Genomic DNA, 27,587 nt, shown 5'->3' with positions numbered 1-27,587 from the left:
CTGCGAGAACATTTCCCCAGAGTCTTGGCCTAAAAGTCATGCAGACATGGTGGATACTAAATTTTAATTTTTCCCTCCTGTGTAAGAGCGTGCATGTATCTTCAGCCCCCTGCCCATTAAATATTCACTGCAGCCACATCTATTATTGAGGGTCAGATGTCTCCATGCTCAGTTTGTTGCACAACGATGAGTGTCTGACGCCTGCACACACACTCACAAACGCCTCTGCACACAAATCACCTTTGACATGCAAACACCCACACACCTAAGCGCTCACACAAAGACCAACTGTTATTATGGAAAACTCTCCAAGTATTTCACATACAATTACCCCATAAGATACTAGTTTAGGTTACCAGCACATAGTGGAAAACAATGCAGACATCTGTAAATGCACAGTAACACACACATACACACACACACACATTCCTCCCTGCTGGCAGAGGGGCATGAATACCCTAAATGGTAATAGTTAGTGAGCAAGGGAGGCAGCAGAGAAGGAGGAGGAAAGGGGGGATGGACGATAAAAGGTGGTGACTGATAGAAGAGGCATGCTTTGCCTCTGATCCATAGCTGCAGAGATAAACCATCCATCACAGTCTTTCAGATCTATTTATAACTCTTGAGAATTCATGGGATGCCCAATCAATTAGAGGCTGCAACAAACTGGGACAAGCCTTTGCTTTTAGTTTATTGATCTCACTAATATAATTACATCAGGACTGCAGCTGTGCCAAGTTGCACCAAGATGCAGGCAGGCTTTAAGGTAAGTGCTGAGGTCAGCATGCAAACATGCTGAAGCTGCTTACGGTAACGGCGCATGTTGGCGGTGATGTCAGCAAACCACCATAGCAGTTTGTACTAGCACTTGGCTGGCTTCTCATGAACAAGACGGCCTCCTATAAACATATGATGATGGTAAAAGACCTTCTTCAGCAATTCATTATGTTGACCACACAGAAATAATCACACAGAAATTAAAAAAGGTAGTGAACACATTTAACTTTTGCCAGGTACAATAAGGCAACCACCTTTTTTTAGACATCTTATCACAATGACAAACGGATTTCACTAGATACCATCAAGGCTAACCTGGAGATAGCAGAGTAGATCTGTTTAATCCTCTTAAAATTTTCACCTCTGGAACATGTTGCATTTAGAAACATTGGCAGCATTTTCAAAATGTCAGATTTATTTTACAGGTCTGCATCTTCAACATAAACATGGAGCTTGCTGTTCACAGACAGTAATGAAAACCAAGCTGTGCAATTAACCGAGAAAAAGACGGAAGAAAGAGGAGAGGGTAAGCGGCTACACTTCCCCCTAGCGAGTAGGAAATGATGCCTGTTTGGTACCAAACATCCAGCAATAGATGGCACCATGTTGTATCTGGAAGAAGTCGAGTGTAAAATGAAAATAATTTTTTCCACAATTCAGCAGGCCATGTTGCTAACATAAAATATACAACACAGCTTAAAATATCAACAATAAAACCTTGTTTTACAAATATTCTTCTCTCACACGCACTGAGACTTCACCTCTGTTCCTAAAGCTTAAAAAAAAGAAAGTGTTTAGGATCGTTCTTGGCAGGACGGCTAAAGAGAAATATTTTCAATGCTCTTAAGTACAGTTCTTAAAGTGGGCCCTTAATTGGATAAAATCATTATTGGCAGGAAAAATCTAAGTATATAAGCAGAAATGGTTGGTTTTATATCTCTCAGCAGGACAGCAGATCTTTTCCAGTCTCCTAGAATCTCCTAGTCCAAGTTCTGAACCATTTCCCTCATTGTTCTGGTACTGCTAGATGGTAGAGACGCCTTTTAAGGCAAGAATGCCCACAGACCTGCAGCCTGGCTCAACCATCCATACATGGAAAAATTTTGTCTGAACTACACTGAAGCGCAACCATAACATGACTTTTTAAGCATGTTCTGTAATCAAAAGGTAACGTTACATACAGCAGATTCACTGCATTCACCGTCACTGCAGAAATGCTTCAGTTTGCTCTCAACGCCAGTAGAGAAGTAAATCTGCAGGGCGGCAAGTACATGTGGGAAAACTTCCTTCTGCATCCATTTGAAAAATATCCTTGCTTGACTCTGAACCTGGTGACTAGTACTAATAAAATCATAAAAGAAGGCTGGTAGAACTATTTATTTGTTACCTTATTGCATTGATGTTCTTGTGTTTATTTAAAATAATGGGTTCTTGTTAATGCAACCTGTTCATGCTGTTTCTAGAAGCAACCTCGATTTAATAAAGACAATCAAGCGATTAGGAAACCATCAAATATCCTTTTCGCAGAGCAAATCTGCCCTGGCAAAGCCAGCTTCTCCATGTCGAATGACTGGGAAGCTGTGATGTGAAAAGTGGAAAAAAAAAAAAAAGACAAAGATACTGTTCACCCAATAATAAGGACAAACTGAGCCAAAAATGAGTCGCATGCATTCATTTAATATCAACCTGAATATGATAATGAGTGGAAAAAAATAGAGTTTATGTTTAATCTAAGAAACCTTTTTTCCATGAAACTTACTTTTTATTTAGCTTGCTATTGTGTTTTTCATTCATAGTCTACATATAATTATTTTCACCATATTGGTTCTGCTTTCCTCTGCGGTTATTAATATTTAATGATAGTTGTAATGAGGTAGCACAAAAAGAACACACTGGTAGTAGCAATTTAACAGTAATGGTTGATGTCCTTTTTATCATAATCGTTTACCAGACATCTGCTTGGTGTGTGTGTGTGAGTGTGTGCGCGCGTCTGTCCATGCGTGAGTGACAGAGATGCCCATCTGAGCTGCACAATGGATCACTGTCCCTTTGGGAGAGTTAAAAGTGTGTGGGAGGGTGTTTATGTCTGTTTATGTGTGCGCGTAAGCCATCTGTCTCCCAGCTTTTGACCTTTCTCAGCGTCGCACCTGTGACACTGTAGTCCAGCCCCTCGACTCTGTAACAAACCGGGGGATGCACGCGGTCGACACGGATCACATCAATATTGTGACACAGGAGCAGCAGACTGTGAGGGGGAAACTTTGTCTGTTCGTTGGCAGAGACAAACAAAAGTAAATAAATACAGCAGGAGCCTGGGAATGAAATGCAAGAAGCTTTTAGAGAACCTGCTCTTTCAATTGCTTTGGCCTGGTTTAATAGTTTATTCAGTGCCTTGCATAAGTATTCATACCTAGTGAGCTACAACATTTTGTCAGGTTCAATCTGTCATCTGAAAATACATAGAGAATGAAACAACTGTGAAACTACAGACACGGCTGTCCATCAAAACAAGGAGAATTTATCAGAGAAAAAGCTGATTGTATCGCTGGAGAAGCTGCATAGATCCACTGTTCAGGAGGGAGAGTATCCAGAAAGGACAACTATCAGTTGCTGATTTTACTCGTACTTGAAAAGTTAAGAAATGTGAAAAGTAGACTGAGCTGCTGTTGAAATAAGCCATTTAAAGTTTGCCCCAAGTCTATGAAGGACAGAACAATCATGCGGACATCGGTTTCAAAGGCCAATCCTGAAAGAAAACTTGTTAGAGGCTCAAAAGACTTGAGACTGAGGTTCAGCTTCTAGCAGGACAATGACTCAACATTCAGCCAGTCAGTGCAATGGCTCAGACAAACGTAGGCCTACGTAGCATAAAAATTACATCTCTGATTTATTTTCATGCCAGATGCCACGTTTTTTTTCAAAAATAGTAATTACAAATGACAGTAAACATTTTTAAAAAGCGGCTTTTATTTCTCCATCCGATCTGCTTAAGCAATTATTTTCCTTCTGATTCATAATTATACAATTCTTTGTGTTGGACCATGACATCAACAAAATGCATTAAAGTTTGTGGATGTTGTGGTTTGAATATTATTGCTCTGTACTAGAAATTACAGACTATGTATTGCTGTATAATCTATAATCCTTCAACAAAAACTTTTCTAATCTTAGAAATAAGAATGTTACACTTGCAGAAGCTATTAAACCTGCTAACTAATCCTCTTTTTCACGCTGATGTCGAGAGAGAGTAGACACTTCTGTAGCTTTAAGAGAAAAAAAAAATACTCAGAAGTCATCCTTTATTGACTGCAGTCCTGGACTGCCTCTTGTCATTTTCAGCAGCGTAATCACAACATGAAATCCTGTTATCTTACTCCCTCCTGCTCCCTGATAGCACGCAGTAAATGCATGTATGCCATTAATCTCGACACTCTAGCAACGCAGTCATCTTTTTTTTCCCCCCATACGGAAATCCTTGAACTGCTCCTTCGAGAGTCTCTCCCAACACACACCGTGATCTCCATCTTCAGCGCGTGGCCACTCGAGCCGCGCTGCCAGCAGATTACTGACCGCTGTGTCCAAGTTTAACTTCATTCACATTCTCAGATAGCAGCTGTGTCCGCTCATCTAAACTCTGCAGCTGTATAAACCTGCTCCAATATTGCCCACGGGCATCCAAAATAGGATTCTGCTGAGTGATAACATCCCTCATATCACTGCCTTCCTGTCCTGTGAACGTTTCATGTGTTATATGTTGAAAATGGGGACTCATTTTTCACACTAACCATGGCAGCTATTATTACTCTCTAATAATTTAGAATATCCCAGATCAATGATGAGGCTCTCAATTGTAATTGGGGCCGAGAGTGAAAGTTAAAAATCCTGACCTCTAAGCATTTCTCCTTCCATGCTACAATACCTCCTTTAAATGTGCGCTCGGTAAACAGCTGATATAATTTTATGCTCTAATTAAAGAATAGAAGCCTTAAAATAGACTAGAAAATCATTAACATGTGAGGAAATTTCTCCCATGTTGGATAAAGAAATTCAATCTGTGATGGTAATAATGAGAGCTGCGATCCTCTGATGAGAACGATCTGAATTTATTACATTCGCCTCTCCATCTCGGAGACGAATAGGAGAGAGCAGAAACGTGTAAATTAGTCAGCTTAGATCAGGTTTTAGGCCGAGTAATGGAAGAAAAAGAAATTGTGCCATGCTAAAGGTCCGACCGATACATAGCCTCGTCTTAGATTAAATGCAATCACAGACATGAAAATGATCAAGGATGGAGGAACTAATTCCAGGTCAGCAGGTGGGAGCAGAAAGATAAACTAGAGCTGCACATTGAAGAGCAGAAAGTCAACACCTGGCTTGGGTAAAGTAAAGGAAAAACTTGTTTCTTGACCAACTTCCTGGAGAGTTTTTGAAGAATTTATGAATCCATACATCCATTACGGATTTAAAACTGAAGAAATAAACACATGATTTTTTATCTCCCTAAGCAATTTCAATGTCACACTGACCACCAATCAAATGGTTTGCTGGGTGGGTCAATAATCCTCATACAAAAACAGGAGATGTTTACAATAGAAGCTTGAGGTATAGCCTTACAAGAAGCTTCGCAGGTTGCACCTTAAGCACTAGAACGAATGCAATTTTTTTTTAAACTTCTGGCAATAAATATATAAATACCCAACATGCTTTTTAAATCAGGCTGCACAACCCCTTCTCACCTTCACTCAGACAAGTTTAACTTTATTTATCCTTGGTGTTGTTTTGCATTGCACTATTGCCTCTGCACATTTGCCTCACAGATGGCACTAGGAGACTAAAATTTCTAGCTAGGCTCAAAGAACAGCTCATTTTGATGCAAATGATATTTGGCTTCATTTCTACCTAACTGCAGTTATAAAGGGAGGCATTTTTGGCTTGTTAATGTTTTCCTTATAATTTATTAATTACCTATGAGTTATTTATGAGGTAGAAAAAAAATAAAAACATTTTTATGACCGCTGTATGCGGATACCTATTACATCAGCAAAACAAATCATGAATGCTCATGTTTCTGTCCTCTTTATTTGTTCTCATGAACTTTACTGCTATAAATAATATCTTTTGTGTTTCTGCGGCTGTTTGGTTTGTCTTCGTCACAAAGCTGGATATCATTCCTAGGTACTGACTAGGCCGATTATGAAGCCAAAGTCAAAAGATTTCAGCAGGTAAACTGTGATAATCACTCACTCCATTTGAAATGTGAGCTTAGAAACATGCTCTACAAATTGAAAGTTCCTTGCATGAATGTTCATATCCCAAATCTAGAATAATCTGTTTTCAAATCAATAGCACGCACTCACTCATTGTATTTAATTGCATATTATCATTTAATGTGATACACGGCATTTGGCAAATGGTAAACATGACTTCTTAAAACTTTATTTCAAAAAGATTTTTTTTTAACCACTCCTCCATAGAAGTCTGAATTGTGAAAACCATGTGTAATTGTTGATCAACGGATCTCTGATTTTAATAGCAATTTTTGACCTGATATTCACCTTACAACAATTTTAAGAACATGCAGGTTACCGTGATGGCCCATAGACATAATCTTATGAAATATTCCTCCATGCGTGATAAGACTGATCGTAAGGACACCAGGACAGCTCCGAAAAGGAAATAGTGAACATGTTTGAATCCGAAGGACAAAAAAGCAACATATTGTTGAATGTGACATATAGCCAATCAGAAAGGAAGATGACAGGCACACGAAAATACGTAAATAAGGTGTAAACAATACAACTGTCAAAGTGCACCAGAAAGTCCAAGTGGACATCAGAGACATCTTTTTGTTTCTTCTCTATTAAAAATAGTCCACGAACAATTGCCAGTGCTTCTTTCTCGTTATTCATGCTTGTTCACTTTGAACTCATGTACGATCTTGAAACGTTTTGCGAGACTTCCCGCCTCACAGCTTAATGTTCGTGAGTGAAATCTGTCCAGTGGTGTGTTGTATTTGCTGTGTGGCTTGACACCACTCACTGTTGTACCAAACTTGTGTTGTTTTGTATTGCAAAATGTGAGTTATTTCAGGTTTTTATAAATCAACTGACTGCTGAAACAGGCATTAGGTAAGTCTGTAGTTGTGCCATACAGTTTGCATTTTCAGAGGATGGATAGCTTTGTTAGACATTCAAAGCTTCATGATGTTTCTTCAGCAATATTCTCAAACAAACCTCCAAAGTTTTCAGGGAAAAGTTGGATTTCTCACTGGAGACTTTTTTCCGATTACAGCACTTCCGAAGGCAATCAGTTGCACTGGATTTTATTTTGGGGTGTCATATTGTCTTTTTCACTTCAATCTTGTGCTTTGTGTTGTTCTATCACATCAAATCCCAGTGAAACTATTGCTGTTTCTAGGTGTAATATGACAAAAGGTAAAGAAAAAGGTATGCAAGGTTTTGGATGATGGTATAATTATTTAAACAACCTTTATTGTAAAAACCCAAAGTAGAATCAATGACTAGATTTAGGGAGGTGTAGGTGGGGGTGTATACTCACAACCCGTTAACAGTTTATGCAAGCGTGGCAGCATGTTTTCAGCTTCGGCAGCAGGTAGGCGTCTCTCCCTACCTCGCCTCGGGGCGCACGCTTAGGTGGGGCTTGAGAAAATATTTCAGTCTTTTGAACCTGATATGCTGCTCCAACTCCTGCAGTAAAAGGCCAACCTTATTAGCGCATGCAGCAATATGAGGGAGCTAATATTAACCCTCATCATATGGCACCTTTATTCACTCGTAACTGCAAAGTCAGCTCCAAGAGCGTCCCAATGGCCCACTCCAACAAACCGAATGCATTGTCACATCTCCAAGTCCGTCACCTCATTGGTCTATTTCTGCCTCAAACATGCACACTGTCCAAAGGTGTCCAGTCACCTTAAAAAGTACATTTCCTGATCTCATGCTGCTGTTCTCTTTTGGTTTTCCCAGCCCATCCCCCTCTCTTCCAGAGGCTCTTAAATGAAAACATTGATATAACAGCTGCCAGGGCCCCAGGGAGAGCAAGAGGAGGGAGAAAAGAGGTCAAACAGTAAAGAGAGCACGAATCTAAGGTACAGCTGAAAAAGAAGTGAACACACTCACACACTCACTCTCTGATCCTGACTCACTCCAACTGAAATGTAATATGAACATGACACTTCATGCACCAACTTTGCAGCCCACTGTGTGTGCTTTGGCTTCTGTGTGTTTGTGAAATGTGTGACACAGAAATTACAGTGAGGAGGTGTTTGGAGTTGAACAGGAGATGGAGACCGAAACGAGAGAAAGTAAAAGTGAGTAAAAACAAAGGGAGAGATAAAGAGAGAGAGCGTAAAAAGACAGGAGCAACTGTTCACTGGACACCTGTCCCTTTAACTCAGGAGTAATGTACAGAGACAGCTGCAGGGATAATACCGACTTTTTACCAACCTTTCCTCCTCCCCGAAGTTCCTTTATTTCCACTTTTTTTTTTTTTTTTGCTCAAAAAAATGCCTAAAGAGTTTGCGTGTAGCTAAACTGCTCCATCCAGCTGTACGATCTAACGCAGCAAGCGGCGCGCTCACATGGATTCCTCTGAGCATACATAATACATTGCCGAGCAGTTTCTGGCAGCGGCAGCTCTTCAGATTGCGTGCACACTTCTAGCTCTGAGCAGAACAGATGCCACAACAACGGCGGTAACAATAATGCATTGCCACATTGCCACTCGTGCGTCTCGCCATGGCGAATCATGATTGCGGCCGTTACAATCTCGCTGTCATTCACTACACTAGTTTCTCTGTTTGTCGGCCGAGTCCTAACAGGAGTCTGGCATGTCCTGCGTGGACCACGGTAACGGGTCAGGTAGGGTCCTCGTCTGTTAGTACTTAATTAGCGCTTAATGCTCGGTGACGGTGCCTGGTGCTCTCGCGCTGTTTCTCGTACTGCAGCGGCGGAAAGATACGGAGACAAACACTCACCGACAACACGTTAGGATAGTACAGTCCCATCATCGTATACTGTGCAACAACTCCAACTGTCGCCGCTCCTCGCTCCTTTCCTCTTCTCGCGCTGCCTCGCCTTCTCTCCCTCTGTGTCACCTCACCAGCTCCGTCTCTCTTGTCTGTCTCACAGATTCAAAATCTCCCTCTCTCTGCCCCCGCTCGCTCCGTCTGCCCTGCCAATCCCCACCCCACCTCCTCCTCCACCTCCTCTGCTGGCCTCTGTCCCTGTCACTCTCCCTCGCGTGCCTTCTTCTGTATTCCCCCTCTCTTTCCGCTTCTGTCGTCTCCCACTCACTCTTTTCTCTTCTTTGCTTCTCCCACTCGCTCCTTGCTTTCCTTCTACCCCCAGCCTTCCTTTTCGCTGCTGTGCCCTTGCCTGCTCATCTCTTCTGTCTCTTCTCCAGTCCTCCTCTGCTCCTCTCTCGCCCAGAAAGCCTGACGCCTCCTCCCCCCTCCTACTTCCCTGCTTCTGTCACACCTGCAAACTTTCCCCTCCCCTCTGCTTCCTTCTCATGTCGCAGTCCTCCCCTCCTCTTTCTCTCTCTTCCTCTGTTCTCTTTCTCCATGTAGGTGAGTTAACTGGGGCTGCTGGCACCACTGGGAGAGAAAAACAAGACTTTCCCTTTTCTTCCCTCTATTCCTTCTCAGACATGCACCTTGTTAGGAAAACGCACTGCCAACTGCACACAAGGTTTACGTTTTGAGCAACGTTCAGGAGACACTGCTTCAGAACAAATTCCATCAACTCAAACCACCAAACAGACATTTAAAGGGCTACTAAACCTCTAAGATGTTACAAAATGGCACATTTCTAAGTGTATGCGCATCCTTTTGAATAATATATGAAGATGCACAGTGAGAAATAACAGCCGCAACTCAAAAATCTGACCTTTTTCTGATCAGTAAACACCCAATCCCGAAGGGTTAACTGGGATAGGTGAAAGCTAGTTTTACAACAACAGTACTCTCTCTCATACACACAGTTGGATGTCTCCCCTCCACATAATGTAAATAATGAATGAATTCACACAGCAGGAGTTTAGAAAGAAATATTCTGAATGCTATTGTCAGGTCCAAAGCTTTGCAGAAAAAAAGACAGTAACATATCAACTACTACACTGTCATTGGTGCATCTCAACCAGCATAACTTTAATAGTTTTTGTACATGAGAATACAGTGACAAAGCCGTTCAGTGTGTGCTAATTATAGCATTCATTCAACATACATAAACATGTTAAGTTTCATAATGTTTATAAAGTTAAAATCAGTTGAAACAGCTAAAAAAGTACTTTGTAAAAACCTAAAATTATAATTCCTCCCCATTAAGTGTGTTTGTCAGGTAGCCAATGGTGTTTCTATGTGTATGGTATCACAAAACACAGGATAACGTCACCAGCTAGGGGGGCTTCAACCGTGCTGGGACTTCATAAATACACTTATGCTTTTAGTACTGCCATCGTTGGGCTGGTGATGTTGCACTGTGGTGGAAAATATTTGCGTTCTGCTAAAAGTAAACCAAAGTATTGAGGCCCTATCCATATTGGATACTTTTTCTTAAACAAAGATATTCTGGGTTTGCACTTCTAATCCACAAGGAAAGTGATTTTTATAAAACAAAAACAAACAGGTTACTTAAACCATTTGTGGTGTATCTCTGTGGATTTAAAGCTTTGTAACACAATGATACAACAGCCTACTTTGTGCAACCAACTTATGACATCGTAGGCTGAGAATTAGAGCGACAACTGGGATGTCTTACGTTTTCTCTCCATTTTGGTTCAACCTCTGTTTTTGTTCAACTTGCTCTGGGGAAGTTGGTGACTAAGACCAAAGGCTAAACAGCATAAAAAAGATCACCATAAACACATTTTAGGAAGAAACTGTCATGAAATACACGAAAACAGCTGGTGAACAGAGTCATATACTAAAGGAGTAACAGGTGACGCAAACCACATCCCTATGGAAATGGTGATTGAAAGGAAGACTCAAGTGCTAGCCATTTTCAGTATAGGTGAGAGATTTAAATATGAAGTCACATGTCAGGCTGCTGCTTTTAACTCTGAATTTTAAAAGACTGCTTTCACCCACCTGTTATTTTTTTCTCCTTCTTTACAGTGGGATCTCCATTTTCTCGACAATATGAAGACTGACATTTACAGCTGGCCATGCCAAGAATGCTAAACGTTAAAACAGAATGTCTAATAAGTCAACTTTAAACTAGTAAAACTTGTATTTGCTCCTGACATAGATTAAAAGCAATACTTATTTGAGCACCTAAAGAAAATTCTGTACATTGGGTACATAGGCCTTTAGAATATTAATTGCAGAGGATTGCATCAAATTCATCCTGGTTAAAAACGTTGTGACTGGCTCCTTATTTTTCAATAAGACGTATTTTTAAAGGCATATTTGTTTTAGCTTGATATGATGAGTTTTATCAGGAGAAAGAAGGAAGAGATTTTAATATAGAAAAGTTTTTCAGCCGACACAGCAGTGTTTCTCTTGTAGTTTTTTATATTTAATAATACGTTTTATAATAGAGCCTTCCCTTAATTTATTTTGGCTGCTATAAATAACTGCAGTCGTGCCTAACGGTCTTACATAACGATTAGAGCTCTGCCAGTGTTTGAAGACCTTGTATTTGAGACTTTAAAAAGGAAGACGAATATTCAGAGATTTTTGTGTTATTTTGGCAAAAAATGTCAGCTGCCAGGCTTTCTAAGATACTTATAAGATATTCATATTTCTTTAACAGTACCTCTCAGCTCTTCCCACCCTAGCTTTACACTAAAAACACAACTACCTAATTTCTATCCCTGAAGGATTCATTTCAGTTCTCTCTCTGCCTATTAATGAGTTGTTTCTCCCTTCACACACATGCAGCTCCCTCAACTCTCCAGGCTCTTCCTTTCAGGAGCCTTTGATCGCATCATTCTCACACTCCTGTTGACAGTTTAGCACCTCAGTGTTGTGGAAACCTCCACTGGCCGGCATTGTTTTCTTCCTCCCTGCTCTGCCTCCCCCTGACCAGTTCACACCTCCAAGCCCCAGAAGAAAGCCCTGACTGACATCCCAGAGAGAAATTGCTCAACACAAAGCAGAAAAATGCTATCGGCTGCCTTGAAACATCATCTAGAAGGAAATGATTCAAAGCCTCATCATTTTCCAATGAAATAAAATCCATCTAATTGACTCCCAGGCATACACAGCATCTACTTAGCTGTACTGGGGAAGAAAAAAAAACGACTTGGACTGCGGCAAATAAAAGCGCATGAGTGAAGACCTAAGACAGATAAAGAGCCGATAAAGCAGCCAGAGGTTGCTGAGCATCACAGAGAGCGAGGGATGAGGGGATTACGAGCAGAGGATGAGAGGATGAGTGGATGAACACAGGATGATCTAAGGATTAACCACATAAACTGAGCAGCCTAATAACACAATCAGCCAACTAATACAAACAGATTGTATACTTACACACAGACATCCACACAAAAAACATGGGATACGGCTGGTTTTTCTTTTAGGAATTAGAATTTTTTTTAATCCTATATTTGTGGAATCTGCGTGTGTTTAGAGGCCTAAAGATGAAAGAAATGTGTCCTGTGAGCCTAAAAGATGATTACTATCATCGAGGACAGAGAGGAAAGTAGGTGGAGGATAGGAATAGATGAGTGATGGTTGTGGAGGCACATCTTCCTCTACACAACCATTAAAGTGAAATCTACACCCCCACCTTGTGGCTTACAGAACAACACCGAGCCATGTTAGTGCTGTACGCAGGCTGCAGGAATGTGGCTTATTATGCAACTAACATAATACCAACACTTTCACAGGTGCTCTTACCTGACTGTGAGATGGGTATCCATGGTAGCCAAGGGTCAAAGGATCGTTGTTCTGAAAGAGAGGAGCGGATTTTTTTTTGTTGTAAACATGGCCTGTAATTTCAAAGGCAAACAGACACTTTGTATTTTCATCACTCGGGGAGGCAGTTTCATCTCTTGTTGTGTCTCTCTATCTGACTTTACAGTTAGAAGGCATTTGTGTGACCCCCCCCCCCAATCAAATTAACTCCACTGGTGACACACTCCTGCAATCTCCTCAGTCAGCCTCCTCTCCAGTTTTCCACCCGGCGGATCCTTTTGTCTGCTTGTAAAGACGCGATAACGGGGGCGAGGGAGCTCATGCGAGCGGCGGATGAAAGGCTGGAGAAGAAAGGACGAGTGTTGGCGCGGCTCTTAAAATCATAAATAGGTCAGGAGTGTCGGCGAGCGTGAAGCCCACTGGTGTGGAATGCCATCATAACCTCTTATGCAACCTCTAACAAGTTCCTTTAAATGTTCTGGCTGCGTGGCGCAAAACTTGCTACATCAAACGTCTGGAGGAAGAACCAGAGAAAGTCATTCCGGGCCAATTCATCCCTTTGCCAACTCGCATCCCCATTTCGTACCTACATGTTGCAATTTCATCCAACTCTATTTCCATTTTGGATGTCTAAATTACATTTACTCAAATGGATAGTTCGGGATTTTCGTAAGTTTAAAAGGTTGTAAGCCGTTAATCCCTTATTGGCAGAAGATGATAACTCTCTTGACATCCTACCATTCCAAACTTGCTGAGCCAGGAAGCTAATGCTAACAGCTAGGCCAAACATCTCAATGTCAGTAACAAATGATAATGCTGATCTATGCACCTTCAAACTGACTTCTTCTGATTAACTTGTCTGTCTAACTGACTAGAGATAGGTGCCCTAAGTTAATGTGATGTATGTCTGTCTTTTGTGGAAGCCAAGGCTCTGTATCAGGGAAGCAAAATTGTTTTAAAACTGGTTTCTTATGATCCAAATTTTGATGGATATTTATTTTCTTCTGCTTTCTAATCCTGTAAAACAGGAAGACCAAAAACATATGTAGTGTAGCCTGTAGCTTAATTATGGGGTGCAGTAATGTCTCAACCATTATTAAAATCTGGGATCCATTATGGGTGCTCAGGATGAACCTACTACGAATTTACTGAGTTTGTTTTTATGTTCAGCATGGAACATAAAAATATGTAAATAGGTATGGATGCAAATGTGATGGCGGTCCATAAAATAGTATTTACATAAACTACATAAGCTATGACATTTTTAGGATTGAAATTGTTTCAAAGCAGAAGTCCATTAATTTCAACCTTTATTAAACTGGCCATGCACTTCATCCTCTAGGACCAACTAATCTGGAATTTCTCTAAGTGAAGATGCCAAGACAGCTATCTACTGCAGGTATGGCATGGGCCAGTTAATGATATCAAGGTTTAACATTTATTATTTTTCTAGATGTGGTTTTAAAACAAGTAGAGTTTTCCACATTACTGCTGCAAAAGCATCATGAGATGCCAAAAAATGAGCCAGAGCAACTGGTAGTACAAGACTAAAATATGACTACTGCACTTATCTATATAAGAAAGAAAATATAACAATCTGCAAAGCTACCAGTAAAACAAAAAAGACAGAATCTTATTGTGGAAATTACAACAGTGCAATCAATCACTCCTAATAATGCTGTTTTAAAACTATATTTGGCCAGCCATGAGTGCTATGCATGTTCAGCAGCTGCCAGCAGGCTCTCCTGACAAGCCCAACCAATTAACTTGCTTAAATCAGTTTCTTATATTTTTTATATGAAGACCAGAATGCCGAAATGGCATTCTGGTTTTCTCTTTTTCTTTTTAGTTTTCATTTAATGTTCATGTGTTTAAACAGAAATGCTTTGCTCTGGAGAATGTCAAATGTACAGGTTCGAGTTGCTGATGGATTTATATCTATATCCACTATATCTATATCTACATCTATATCCACTAACATGGCTCGGTGTTGTACTGTAGGCCACAAGGTGGGGGTGTATAAGAAAATTACAACTGAATATAGAGGATATTTCTTCTATTTTTAAGACTACCAAAATAATTATCATAGCATTATCATGAACTCAATTACCAAAATATTGCATTATTTTAACGGCAATGGGAATAACTATGTATTCTCCATATTTAACAAAGCAACTGGATCATGTTAAATAGGTTTGTTTATAATTTTGTGTTTAGTATCATCATGTTGCTCATGATTGCCCTCTGTGCAAAGAACCTACATATGGCATCTGGTCTAAATTGTTACTACAATAATAAACTGAATTGAAACTATAGCATGAGAATCTCATAAGTCTCCATGCTTCTTAATATATCTAGGGACCAACTTTATGCAGACTCATAATGTTGTTGTTCCAGCTATTATGTAAATGTATTTCATTAAAAAGAAGACTTTTCACAGCAATTACAGCACACTCGGAAAACAGATTCTCCTGTCCCCGACTTCATGTTAGCAGATTACAAAACATCTCCGCTCCTCCCTCTTCTCTCAGTCCTTCCTCCTCTGATCTTCCTTTCATGTGGAACCAACGTCCCCTCGTCTGCTCTGTCCCCCAGGGTGGAGGAGGGGTGGGGGGGCACTTTGCTCTGCTCGCAGCTTGAGTTGCCTGATTAATACTGGAGCCATCTCACTCTGGACCCCATGAGGCCATTTCACTAAAACTGAGCACAATGTATCCAAATGGAAGAGGCAGAAACGAGGAAGAGGAGGGAGAGGAGGAAGAGAGAGCAGGAAGCGCCTTCGTGATTGAAAAATACAGCTTGTGCGAGTCTATCTCGGAGCCAAAAATGTACTTAGTGATCTGGCTTTGGGAGGTAGAAGCTCTAAATAATGAATCACCTCTTAGAGGCTTGAATAACATGAATAAAGTATAAACCGTCTTTTGCAACGAGGGCAAACTCCGAATGCAACACACTGCAGGTATGGAGGAGCAAAACAACACCCGGAGAGGAGACGAAAAAGAAAAAAGAAAAGATTTATGGAGCTGCACGCTGCGTGGAAGTAGAGGGGGGTGCTGGGTGAAAACACACATCTGGAACTCATATGTGCGAGACACTGAATATGGAGCCGGCGATATAACGGAAAATGGACAGGAAAAAAAATAAGATTGAGGGAGCAAAGACAATGACTCATACATGAGCGGAGTCATGTGCTTAATTTCCTTAAGGACCCGAGAGAGCTGAGATGAAGGAGGGAGGGGGGTCTGTGTTGAAGAAGCACAACATGAGTGAGTCTCACTCTCACGCTCCACGCCACACTTACTTACACTGCATATGAGAAACAAAACAACTGTGTATGTCATGCAGTCATGCTTGATTATTTAAATTCTGCTGGCAACAAAACGAAGCACGGACGATTCCTGCCTGGAAGGTGGTGACTGGGTTATTTCTGCACCGATTAGAGTTTTGCAGCCAATTCCTGGTGTTGTAAAGCTTTTTAAAGTTAGCCAATTTCGATTTATTTCTTTTGGCAAGAACTGTAAAAACAGCATTACATTTTTCCAAGCCTCTTAATTATTTGTATCAGTAGCAGAGACTATATCACACAGTGTGTGGGGGAGAGAAAGCCCAAAACAACAATGATTGCGCAATGACGTCTTAAGCTGTCTTCAGCCTCTGGCATTAGTGACAAGTGCAGCTAACAGGGCTAGCCTTTTGAAAATAGCAGTCTGTGCATTCCTCCAGGATGTAGAGCCCAACCTTAAATCAGATTTTCAAAATGCTGCTAACATCTCCAAATCAAGTATATTTCAATAATGAAAGACTAAGTACTCAAAAGCCAAAAATATTTGTAAACTTTGCTCTCCTTCATTAAGTTTCCTGCTGAAATTCTCACTCTTATCAGCCTGAATGAATGACAGACAGCTTATAGTCACAATTAGCTTCTTCATTAAAATAGTTTTTGTTTTCTGCTTTTTATGACTTCTTTTCCAAACACTTCACCTATGTTGGAAATATCTAACTTTTGGTATTTTCTCTGTGTGACACACTAAGGTTGTTTTCACACCTGATAGCCCAGAGACTTGGTTTGACTGGGGACCAAATTGCAGCATTTGTTACATTTTCAGCTGATCCAGTTCGCTTTCCAACTGCATTGTGCCAAACAAGCCACATTAATTGAAAAACGAGCCCACCCTCTCACTTGTGGTAGCGCTGAATCAAGAATCACTGAAGGCAATGACACGAAACCCTCAGAAGACATGAATGTAATCTCCTTCTTTGCAAAATGTAAGCAAAAATGGAGTTAGCATCAGGTTTTAGCAATTGTTGGTTTTCTCTTTGGTATTTTAAGCCTCTTGCATTTGTTTAGATTGTATTTACCCAGAATGTCCTACACTATAGTCCGCTTCCTACATTTGGAGCAGTCTCTAGTCCATTTGCATCCACATATGCATTCAAACTGTGCTAGAGTTCACTTCAGTTGAAATGAGACCTAGGTTTTTAGGTGGACCCGCACTAGCTGTCCTGGTCCAAATCAGTTTGATTGCAAATTTACACCTCCACAAACAAACTGGACTTTCTAGGCAAATGAATTAGAGATTAAATCAGACTAAACAGGGGTGGTGTGAATGTGCCGTATGATGATTCACTGATACGTATCAGATATCTGACTTTCTGACCGGCAGATAATCAGTCAGTCTTGAGACAAAGCAGAAAATCATCCTGTACCTGTCATCAAGCATTTTCATGGTGCATTTCCAGTTTTTACGGGAGGGTGTGGAGGAAGGGAAAGCTGCAGTGCAATCAGGAGAAAATAAGAAAATGACCTGAAGACAACTGATTGTCTTCAGGAGAGGGGGGAGGAGGAGAAATGGCTGTACATCAATGCCAGTGCTCCAGCAACCACTGCAGGTCACAGCAGGTGTTTGATGGTAAATCTGGTCACAGGACCCACGTCTATTATGATTGTGCCCTGGGTCAGCTGCTTTTCTGAGGAGGAACCACTTTTCATTACCCTGAGAGTTAGCTTTCCTTGTTGCAATGCAGGAGACCACATATACTCAGGAGGATGTGAATCTACTGTTTCCACAGCACGAATGTGCTAACCCTCCAGACAGCCAGCCCAGCAATTTGAAGTTTGTTTTCCCTTAATACACCTCACATTCCTTCAACTTTTCACAGTAAAACTACACGTGCTTCCTCAAGGGGATGTTGGCTGAAGTCAAAGTGGATCTTGGAAGCTAGCTTGACACTTCGGGAATCAAGATAATCACAGCAGCATCAGCTGCCAAATCACGTGCTACACAGCGAACACCACGGTTTGGTGCACGGATCTTAAATAGAGAAAGAAAATGCCGAGTTTCTTTTTCCCCCAATAAATTACTTCTGATCTTATAAAACAGAATCAACATTTGCTTGTTGTTGTTTACTGCTCATGATAATTGCACATAATCATTTGCTCTGCCTCACTGCAACATCATTTAAGTGAAAGTAGAAACTGAAATGTGGCTTCTGGGAATAACGTCAGTGGCTGTATATGGAAAATACTGCGGCCAGTGCTCTGCTCTGACACTTTAGTGGGATTTTGATAAATGTGCTGATAAAATTGTTAAAAAAGTGTTGGATTGGGTATCACACTGGCTTTAACCCATCAGCCTCCTGGTGTGCAACTTCAATAATGTCTAATTGCTGACTGGAGCAGGTAACTTAGCACAACAGTTTTCTTTCTGTTTCTTTTCTTTGTGTATTATGTTTCAGCTAACTTGCAGAAACTACAACAGATACATCCAGGATTATGTAGTGTTGATATCAGCTTCAAGAAAAGTCTGTATTACAGATATGTTTCTCTTCCATTAGGCTCAAATTTCTGTAGAAAAACAGATTTCTGTTAGCAGTCTTTTTCATAAACAACAAACAGTTTTTAAAGTTTCAGACTTGGCATGGAGCAGATCAGGTAAACATTGTATTGTCAAAAGTAAACACATATGAATTTGAGTGACATCCCATTCTTAATCCATAGGGTTATTTATGATGTCGACTCAGCCTTTGTACTGATAACATTTTCAACCCTTCTGGGAAGGCGTTTTATAAGGTTTAGAAAAGTGTTCCTGGGAGTTTTTGACAATTCTTCCAGGAGTGCATTTCTGAGGATATACACTGATGTTGGACAAGATAGTCTGATTCGTACCCTCAGCTCCAATTCACTCGAATGGTCTTCTGACAGTTTAGGTCGGGAAACAGAGCATTTATTTATGCATCATGCTTTGTTCCAAGCTGTACAGTTATGTTGGAACAGGAAGGGGCCTTCACCAAGTTGTACCTACAAAGGTGGGAGCATGAAACTATCCTAAGAATCTCAGTATGTTGAAGCATAAAGAGTTTCTCTCACATTTCTCTGCGATTGGCAATAAGGGGCCAAACGTAGCTCCTGAAAAACAATTCCCAACCATAATTTTTCTTACTGTTCCAATGGTTTGAGGTCTGAATGAGATGCCAGAACTGACAAACTGAATGATTTACTCTTGTTTAGAACGTAGTAAAGTTAGGTTGTTTGAAAGGATTTGTGGTTGGAAAATTATTAATAATTATGGTGTGAAAACTAAAAGAGAAAAATAACAACAGTTTTCTTGAGATAACACTTTTTTGAAAACTACAATGAGCAAGTTACAAGCCAACAGTCTGTCAAGCAGCTAACTGAACAACCTGACAAAAAACATAGTTTTACTATATCCACAGCAACAGTTATTGGGGGTTTATCTCGTATTTTTAAATCCAAGTATCAATATGATAAATAACATAACTATAATAAAAATGTTACATTATTTATTGCAGTGGTAGAAAAAGTGACTTTTTTTTAAATAAAAAGAACATCAATTTCTATATTTATGGATTATTCATTAAAAATGCTAGTGCTAACATATTATTTTTAATCAAGGTTATATTGTGAGAATCTCATATTCATCCACGCCTATTGCAGACCCTCAGCCTCAACGTTGACAGCTAGAGTGGAGCAATATCATGTGAATAAAGGTAGAGACTGCATTGCAGATGGAAAATTATTGACTATGATGAAGCAAGAAGGTTATCAGACCAAAGGAGAGAGAGAAAAGTGAGAATGGCTTCTAAGGCCTTGACAAGATCTTGTCTCTCGAGACAACAAAAAGCTGTGATACTTCTCATAAAAGTGAACTCTGTCTTGCAAATTATTATCTAGTGATAGTTGGTATGTGACTGTCTGTTTAAACAAGTGGAAGCTATTATTAGGAGCCCCATATATGAACGTGAGCACTTTGTGTCTCCTATTTTGAAAAACAAAATGGAACCAGATTCATACCTCGTATGTTGTTGAAGGTGGGAATGTTTTTGAAAACAACCATTTTTACAGGCAATTTGAAATCTTAAAATAGAAAAACTTTTCAAAAATAACATTTTGTCTTGTTAAACTGCTGCATGCATGGTTTAATGTTAAATCCTGTGGCGGCATTATGACCCCCTGAGACTCTTTTTTTATTATTATTACTGGAAGCAGATTTTGAAAGAATGTGATAAAATCTTGTTTTCTGAGGTAGGTGTATAATTACACCCACCCCTGATTTTACCTAAAATAAAACAAAATGCATTAATGCAAATTGGGAAAGAAAAAGTGGATGTATTTAAGTACGAAAATTAAATGCACCACAAAAGAGACGTTTAAGATTTTTAAGTAGCTATGAGATTGATTTATCACTACTATCCATCAGCTGGGTGTTTCAGGTTAACATAATCTTTTCAAATAATTACAGATTAGTTCATGATTTTTGTTTTATTTTTAGTTCTTACTCTATATGATATACTGGGATTATCTTCAAATGTGGATGAAAAAGGCTCAAGAACAACAGAACCTTAATTTTTAGAAACAAAGCAATGGCTGCTTTCTTATTTTCAAATAAGGAGGTCTTATTATACTGCTATGCACCAGAAACACAGCATGAGCAACACATCACTCAGCTGCAGTTCATATGGGATGATAACTACACTTTTAAGCACATCAGCTCCTCAGCAGAGGCGCATCCCAAAACACTGCTGCTACCTCAGAAATGCAAATCAGTCCAAAGGTTTTCCCCACAAATTTATAGCAGCCCTGAAAAATAAAAAAGGTTTTCAATCTGGTGGATGAGGACATTTTTCTTACTGATGTTTTCGGGCTGTGGCTCAGATAAAAGCATGAATGGCTGAACCACATACATTATTGTTCTGGTCTAGTCATTTGTCCTCTGGCCTGCCACTCCAGGCAAGTCCTTATTAGGATCGAGAGAGCCCCAATTCCTACACAGAGCAACAGCATAACACCAACCACTCCACGGCAGACCAGACGGATATCGAAGCCGACAACCTCCTCTCAACATTTTCAATGATCTGGCGTGAGCTGAAGATGAGAGGTGTTATAAATCCCCTGCCACCCTGAAAATAAAAACAGGACTTCCCCCAGCGCAGCGCATGAATATAAAGTAGACTGATTATATGTTGTGAAGTCAGCAGCAGTAAGCCAGACACCAACATAAAATCCAAACCCTTGGTTTTAAAGTGCAGCTCAAACTCCTGTTAGACCCGCAGCCGTTAATTTGGCCGCATTAGCTGAACATTCAGTCACCTCCTTCATGCTGCACTAATTTAGCAATGCTTTGTTGCTTAGCTAAAACTCTGCAGATATGATTTGACAGAGCATTTCCACCCCTGCACATTGATGACATCACACCAAGAAAAGAAAAAAGGAAAAAAAAAGAAAAACAGCAACAATGACCGAGCGGGTAAAAATCTCATTGTTGAACAGTGGAGGCATTAACATATTACTCACTACTCAACCACACCCAAATGTGCTGCCTTCACATTCAGGTCAAAGTTCAAATCTTGCCGTAATGTCAGCAACAAAGATTTTTCTTTTTTTTTTTTTGCTTTGCATGAAGGATGGAAAGGATTAAGTAAGGGGGACTCTGTTGCTTCTGCGAGCCGGGGCAGCTGTAATATTTTCCATCCCCTGCAGATTAGCTTAACAGACACACTTCTCTGCACTTTCATACGGTTTTCTTGGAAACAAGTTTGCAAAAGTCGGAAAACTTAAGGTCATTTAGCAAAGTTTGACTCAAGAATATTTATTTTGTCACCGGGTTGGAGGAAAATAAATACAGTACCTTACGAAAGTAAACGGAAAAAGTTCAAGTAAACCACTTTTTTCAATTTTTTCCAGTAAGAACAACACACTTCATTGTTTTTATTTAGCTTTTATGTGACAAAACCACCACAAAGTCATCATTTCAGAGTGGAAAGAAAAGGTTATTTGGTGGGGCTTTTTTTAATTGTAAATACAAATTTGAAAAGTGTGGAATCTATTTTTATTTAAGCCCCTGTACTCAAACACCTGGGGAATAATCCAGTTCAACCAATACTAGTGAACAAGGCACTGTGAAGAGAAAGGAAAGGGACAATTTCCATTCCTTGTCTAAATAGGTTATATCCTCCACCTGCCTAAAACAGGTTGAAGATATAAAATAACACCCAAATCAATCAATCAAAAAATTGACAGAAAATAGCAAAACTACTAATTTAGTAAAAACATGGCCATCTAACTAAACTGACAGGCTGGGAAGGGAGACAATTATTCAGAAATGAAGCGAAGAAGGAAATTGTAACTCTGGAGGAGCTGCAAATATCTGAAGCTCAGGTAGAAACCATTAACAGCAGAACTGTGTGTTTCGTTTTGTTCCATATACGAAACATTACATAAGTTCCTGCCCTGAACGAATCATCCCCCTGGTGAAGCGTGAGGGTGGCAGCATCATGCTGGAAGATGGCGCTAAATACAGACCAATCCAGGAACAAAACTCAACAATGAATCTGAGGCAAGACGAAGAAAAAAAACAGACAAACTGAGATCAAGCTTTTTCATAAAGGCAAACAAGCTCTCCACGTGCAAAGCAGATATACATATTTTTTGTTTTACTTTTTGTTTCATATTTGTTTTGTTTGTTTAGTCTTTTATTACACTATGTTCAGTAAAGTCATACCAATATATATATATATATATATATATATATATATATATATATATATATATATATATATATATATATATATATATATATATATATATATATATATATATATATATATATATCCTGAAAAACTTGCAGGAAAAGGAAGTTCTGAAAAGATTGGTTGAAAACAAAAGCATGCGACTCTTTACAGATTTTCTATGTAAAATCATTTGAAAATCATGTGTAATTTTCTGTCTAGTTCATAATTATGTTCTACTTTGAGTTGGTCTGTCAAAAACCTTGAAGTTTTCAAATTTGTTACAAAATATGAGAAGGTTTGAGGCTCAGTCTTCAGTTTTGTTTTTTTTTTTCAAACATAATGAGCTTTAACAATAATTAATGTAAACAAGGAGATGATAATATGTCTATTAAGGAATTTCTTTCAAAGTCAAGCTTAAATTAACTGTTGGAGTAAAAAAAAAAAAATTGCTGCTGTTTATTGCTCTCCATCTTCATTCTAAATTAATTTTCTGATTCTCAAAACAAATTAATATTTAATTTATAACCTGTCAGAAGTAATACACTGACAACCATCACATTTCACAGTGATGACATTATAATGTACTTTTTTCAGCTGAAAGCTCAAAACTGTTTAATCAATTCTGATTGAAAAATTATTGTACTAATTGGTCATACTGGTGGCAGCCAATTTGAGCAGCTCCAAACAAATAATATTAATCTTCATTTACTACCCGCTACAAATATCAGGGCATCCACTTTGTTCTTTTTTGTGTTAAATAAGAATCTTTGATCCCTCCAGTATCCACAGCGATCCCATAAGCTGGAAACAAAGCCTCTTTACTGCCATTGATAGTGCAAATCTGCTCCTGCAGAACCAACAGAGACTGCCTTTGAGGGGGTGAGAAGGGGAGAGGGTACCTTTCCCACTCTCATTTCCGGACTGTCCAGCCAGGCAGTTCGATACGTTTTAGAGCCCGAATGCGATTATCCAACCCCCCCACACACACACACACACACATACATACATACAATCCCCCAATCACGTGTGTAAGTGCATTACAGCAGGCACTGCCTGTCAGCACTCACTAGACAGGACGGCAATCTGAAGCAAGCCATTTAGTTTTCCCAAACAGGAGCAAACAGGCCACTTCACCTCCATTACTGGCTCTTTCAGTGGTGGAGAAATTGCTGTCTGTCTTCCAGTGGAGTACTTCAGCCTACATAATCCACTCTAATGATATCCCGCACATCCCTCTGCCCTTCGGTGATGCTCTTTTAAAAACAAGATACGGCCATTTTTGGTGCAATGAGGCCAAGACAGCTCTATTGTCATTTACTTTTTTATTGCTTAGTATAAATCAGATAAAGGTTAGAAACATATTTTGATGCATTAATAAATATAAACTTTACATTATGTGTTAGACTCTAAATGTGTCTATAAAAGGACATGCAGCACTTTTCACCCTTAGTTTTAAAAAAATGTTTTACAAAATATTTATAAAACAATCTGAAGGGAATCAGAAACCGGTACTGGCTGAGGAAAATGCTGATATGTGCATCTCTAGTTCATACCGCTAACCCTACATTGGCCACATAATTAAAGATTCGGTTTGTTTACATTGTCCACCCTGAGGTGCGCTTTCAGGATATTTATCAACCAGATGATTTTGAAAAGTTCTAACACGATGTCTGGGAAGCAGCCTGATGGAGAAATGCGTTACATTGTTACAACTCCTGCTTCGTATTAAGTCAACTCAAGGCATGTGTAGCTGTGAAACGTGGTGGTATTTCCCTCCCAGCTGGTAATGGAAGAAGCAGAGTGCATGCAGGGCCTTCTCCTGCAGCTCCAACAACAACCATCACTTGGATAAACATCTTGAATAAAACAGTTTTACTGTTCTTAAAATATGAATAGCCAATTGTCCTCACCTGTCCAATCTCGCTGATCCCTCCAGAGCCGTCGATTCTGGGGCGCTTGCACTCAGCCCCGGTGGAGTCCACCAGAGCGGCCGCCGTCTGTCCATCGGGCTCCGGGTCTCCGCGCTTCATGCCTCGCACGGCTCCTGGAGCACCGGACGGGTTCGCGTGAACCCCGGCCATGGTGTCCAGCTCCCTGTCCCGGTCTATGAGAGCCCGGGACACAGGCAGCATGATGGATGCAACGTCGGTCGACATTAACATTTAAAAAAATCTTCCTTTGTTCCTTTTTTCCCGAAATAAACCGAGGCTAAGACCGCCTACTTAATTTTCTGCACCTCCGTGCCTCGAGCCTGACGGTGGAGGATAATAAACGTCTTAATAGGACAAGTTTTTTTTTTAAGTTGGGCCTTTCTATAACCCCCCTAAAGAGTTGATGTCTGTAAGAAAAAAAATAGCAAATATTTAATAGCCTGCTTTGTTTTTACTCTGAGCGAATATGAAAATGTCCCTGTAAAATAAAAGCAGCTTTAATTTGAAGCTAAGCAGGTAGCCCCTCTGCTGTCTGTGTATTTATTTACTGCGGGGCTGCCTTAGAGGCCTGCCTTATTTCAGACCATAACAAAACCAATTAAACACACCAACTGACTGCTGAGCTCAGTTTTCGTTTGCCCCGTTTTTTAAGCCTCCTCCTCCTCTCCTCTCCTCTTACCGGAGCCGAGTGTTTAGAGAGCGGAACACCGACAACAGCCTACCGCAACCTCAAGACGAAGAGCCCCTCAACATGTCTTCCCCGTCGCCTTTTTCCTCCCTATCAGCCACAGAGAAGTGGTTCACTGAAAGTCAGCCCTCCTCATGAGCTCTTGTCCATGTTAGTCCGCAAGAGGAGGGGGGAAAAAGCTTTCTCTGGCTTAAAGTGGGGGGGAAAAAAACAACCAAAAGGACGGACGCACAAACGGAGGGACGGATAAACGGACGGAGGGGCTGCGGTGTTTCCTTCTCCCTCTCTTGGTTATTATTTTCTTCTCTCTCCCCGTTTTTTTCCCGGCGGTGTGTTCCTGTGGCGTGTGTGTTACAGAAAGGAAACTGTCCACCCTCCCTCCTCCTCCCACTCTTCTGCTGTATTCATTCCCCTCCTCCTATCTTCCGCTCTGCCTTTGAACGCTGAGCCAGGCAGCCATGCAGCCCGCAAAATACACGCAGTGTGCCGCAGTGCTTCCATACATTTTACTGAGGGGAGGTGTGTTTATGGGAAGGAGGGAAAGCCCTGCTTTAGGAGCCTCTCTGCTCCCCACGGTCCAAATTCTTTAAATCAAATTATCCTCCTTACATTTCTACTTGTGTTGTTCGGATTTTCCAGCTGTTTCCATGCAAGACACCTCACATGACCAAATAATAACGGGGTGGGCTTCTCTGCGAGATTTCATGCCTAACTCATTACACAACCATTACCCAGGCCAAGGTCCTCACACAAGCCCAGCTGTGAGTCATGCAGCTCACAGAACCTCATGTTCCTCTGGCAATTTTATTGCTTGGATGACACCCAGTGGTCAAAGGCTACCAAGGGAGGAACATATAAAAAAAAGGTACAGAGAAGGCTTTATTGACTCCTAAATAAACTGGTCATAAACATTTAAAGGACATGCTTGTCCTTATACTCAGAAGGAATAAGTAGCTAAATCTAAATGCAAATCCTAAACTTTCCAAACTTCTGTTCTTTTCTAAATTTACTCAAACGCAAACTATTTGGTAATTTGGTGACATATTACCAAATAACGAGTCACATTATTAATGTGTCTTAATGAGTCACATTAAACAGGGAACCACAAGTTGAGTGTATATGAGGGAAAACAATGACATCACTTTCACCAGATACTGGGCTCAGAAGTCCTCTCAAATGTTCAGTGCCTTGCATAAATATTAACACCCCTTTAACTTTTTCATATTTGGGTTTTATTTAGAATTCCTGTGACGGACTGACGCAGAACAGTTCATGATGGTGAAGTGGACGGGAAGTGGTTTTCAACAGTTTTTACCATCAAAAATGTGAAAATTGTGGTGTGCACTTTGTAGCACCATCTTTCACTGACAGTGAAAGAGCATCAGTAAAACTAAATTTTCAGGTTTTGCCACACATTTGTCATTTAATTTGGACTTTCAGGTTATTCATTAATGTACTTCGATTTAATCCACTCCCCTGTCTGGCTGTATCCTGAGGGTCATATTCCTGCTGGCGATTCTCCATCCCAGCCTCAAGACTTTTAAGCTTCCAACTGTTTTCCTCCCATGGCTGTCCCGTATTGAGGTCCATTTATCTTCCATCAACTCTAACCAATTTCTCTGTCCTTTCTGCAGACAGTCTCCACAGCATAATGCTGCTACTGCCACTATGGCCGCTTCCAGGTGACTATACACTACTTTGTTTTAGGCTATCACATTCAATCAAATAAAATATATTGAACTTTGCGGTTACAACTTGCCAAAATATGCAGAGAACCACAAAGGACTGTACTCTTACCATTCCTTTTCACTCTACACCAAACTTGCACTTTTATGTCAGAGTCCTGTCATCTTCAGAAAGAGTCTGCTGACTCTGGAGATGTCAGGTGTATCAGAGATGGTCACGAAGCTCAAGACAGAGAATTGGTGGACCTCTTTGTGGCATGGAGTGGCAACAATCATCTTATCTTACATACGAATAAAACAAGATTCTAGATTTCAGAAGAAACAAGGTCAGGTCAAACACTTTCTATAGAGAGGATCTGGAGGTGGAGGAGGCAGAAAAATACTTGTGTTAACATACAGACGAAAGGATGAAGCCGTCTACACAAAGGGAGAGGGCAGAGTTTATTTTGTGGCCCTTCCGGGTTTGCAGCAATATGCCACATATCTTTTTTAAATCTGCTGTGGAGAATACAATATTGTCTGTCATAATCTGTTGGGGTGGCAGCATCAGAGCCAGGGACTTTAAAAAGTTCAAACAGCTAAAGAAAGCTGGTCCT

The 27,587-nt window shown here is 40.3% G+C and overlaps 1 protein-coding gene across 6 annotated transcripts in view; it reads right to left on the bottom strand.

The window, feature by feature from the left end:
• Positions 1 to 25,817, bottom strand: part of rbfox2 (RNA binding fox-1 homolog 2) — a 45,245-nt gene extending 19,428 nt beyond the window's left edge. For 2 of the 6 annotated variants that reach the window (XR_006370492.1, XM_044115345.1), the window contains exons 1-2: positions 24,598 to 25,667; positions 12,641 to 12,691 (exon numbers count right to left, since the gene is read on the bottom strand). Coding sequence is in view for 5 of the 6 variants with exons in the window: in XM_044115345.1 (XP_043971280.1) it covers positions 12,641 to 12,691; positions 24,598 to 24,849 (303 nt within the window). In the remaining variant the exon portion in view is untranslated. Of the gene's footprint in view, positions 1 to 809; positions 900 to 8,773; positions 9,212 to 12,640; positions 12,692 to 24,597 lie in introns of those variants that run through there. The other 4 variants (XM_044115342.1, XM_044115343.1, XM_044115344.1 and 1 more) reach the window with 4 other exon arrangements.
• Positions 25,818 to 27,587: the final 1,770 nt, after the last annotated feature.

This window comes from Gambusia affinis, linkage group LG04 (assembly GCF_019740435.1).
Source record: "Gambusia affinis linkage group LG04, SWU_Gaff_1.0, whole genome shotgun sequence".
NCBI lineage: Eukaryota > Metazoa > Chordata > Actinopteri > Cyprinodontiformes > Poeciliidae > Gambusia > Gambusia affinis.
This window is presented reverse-complemented; position numbering and strand designations above follow the sequence as displayed.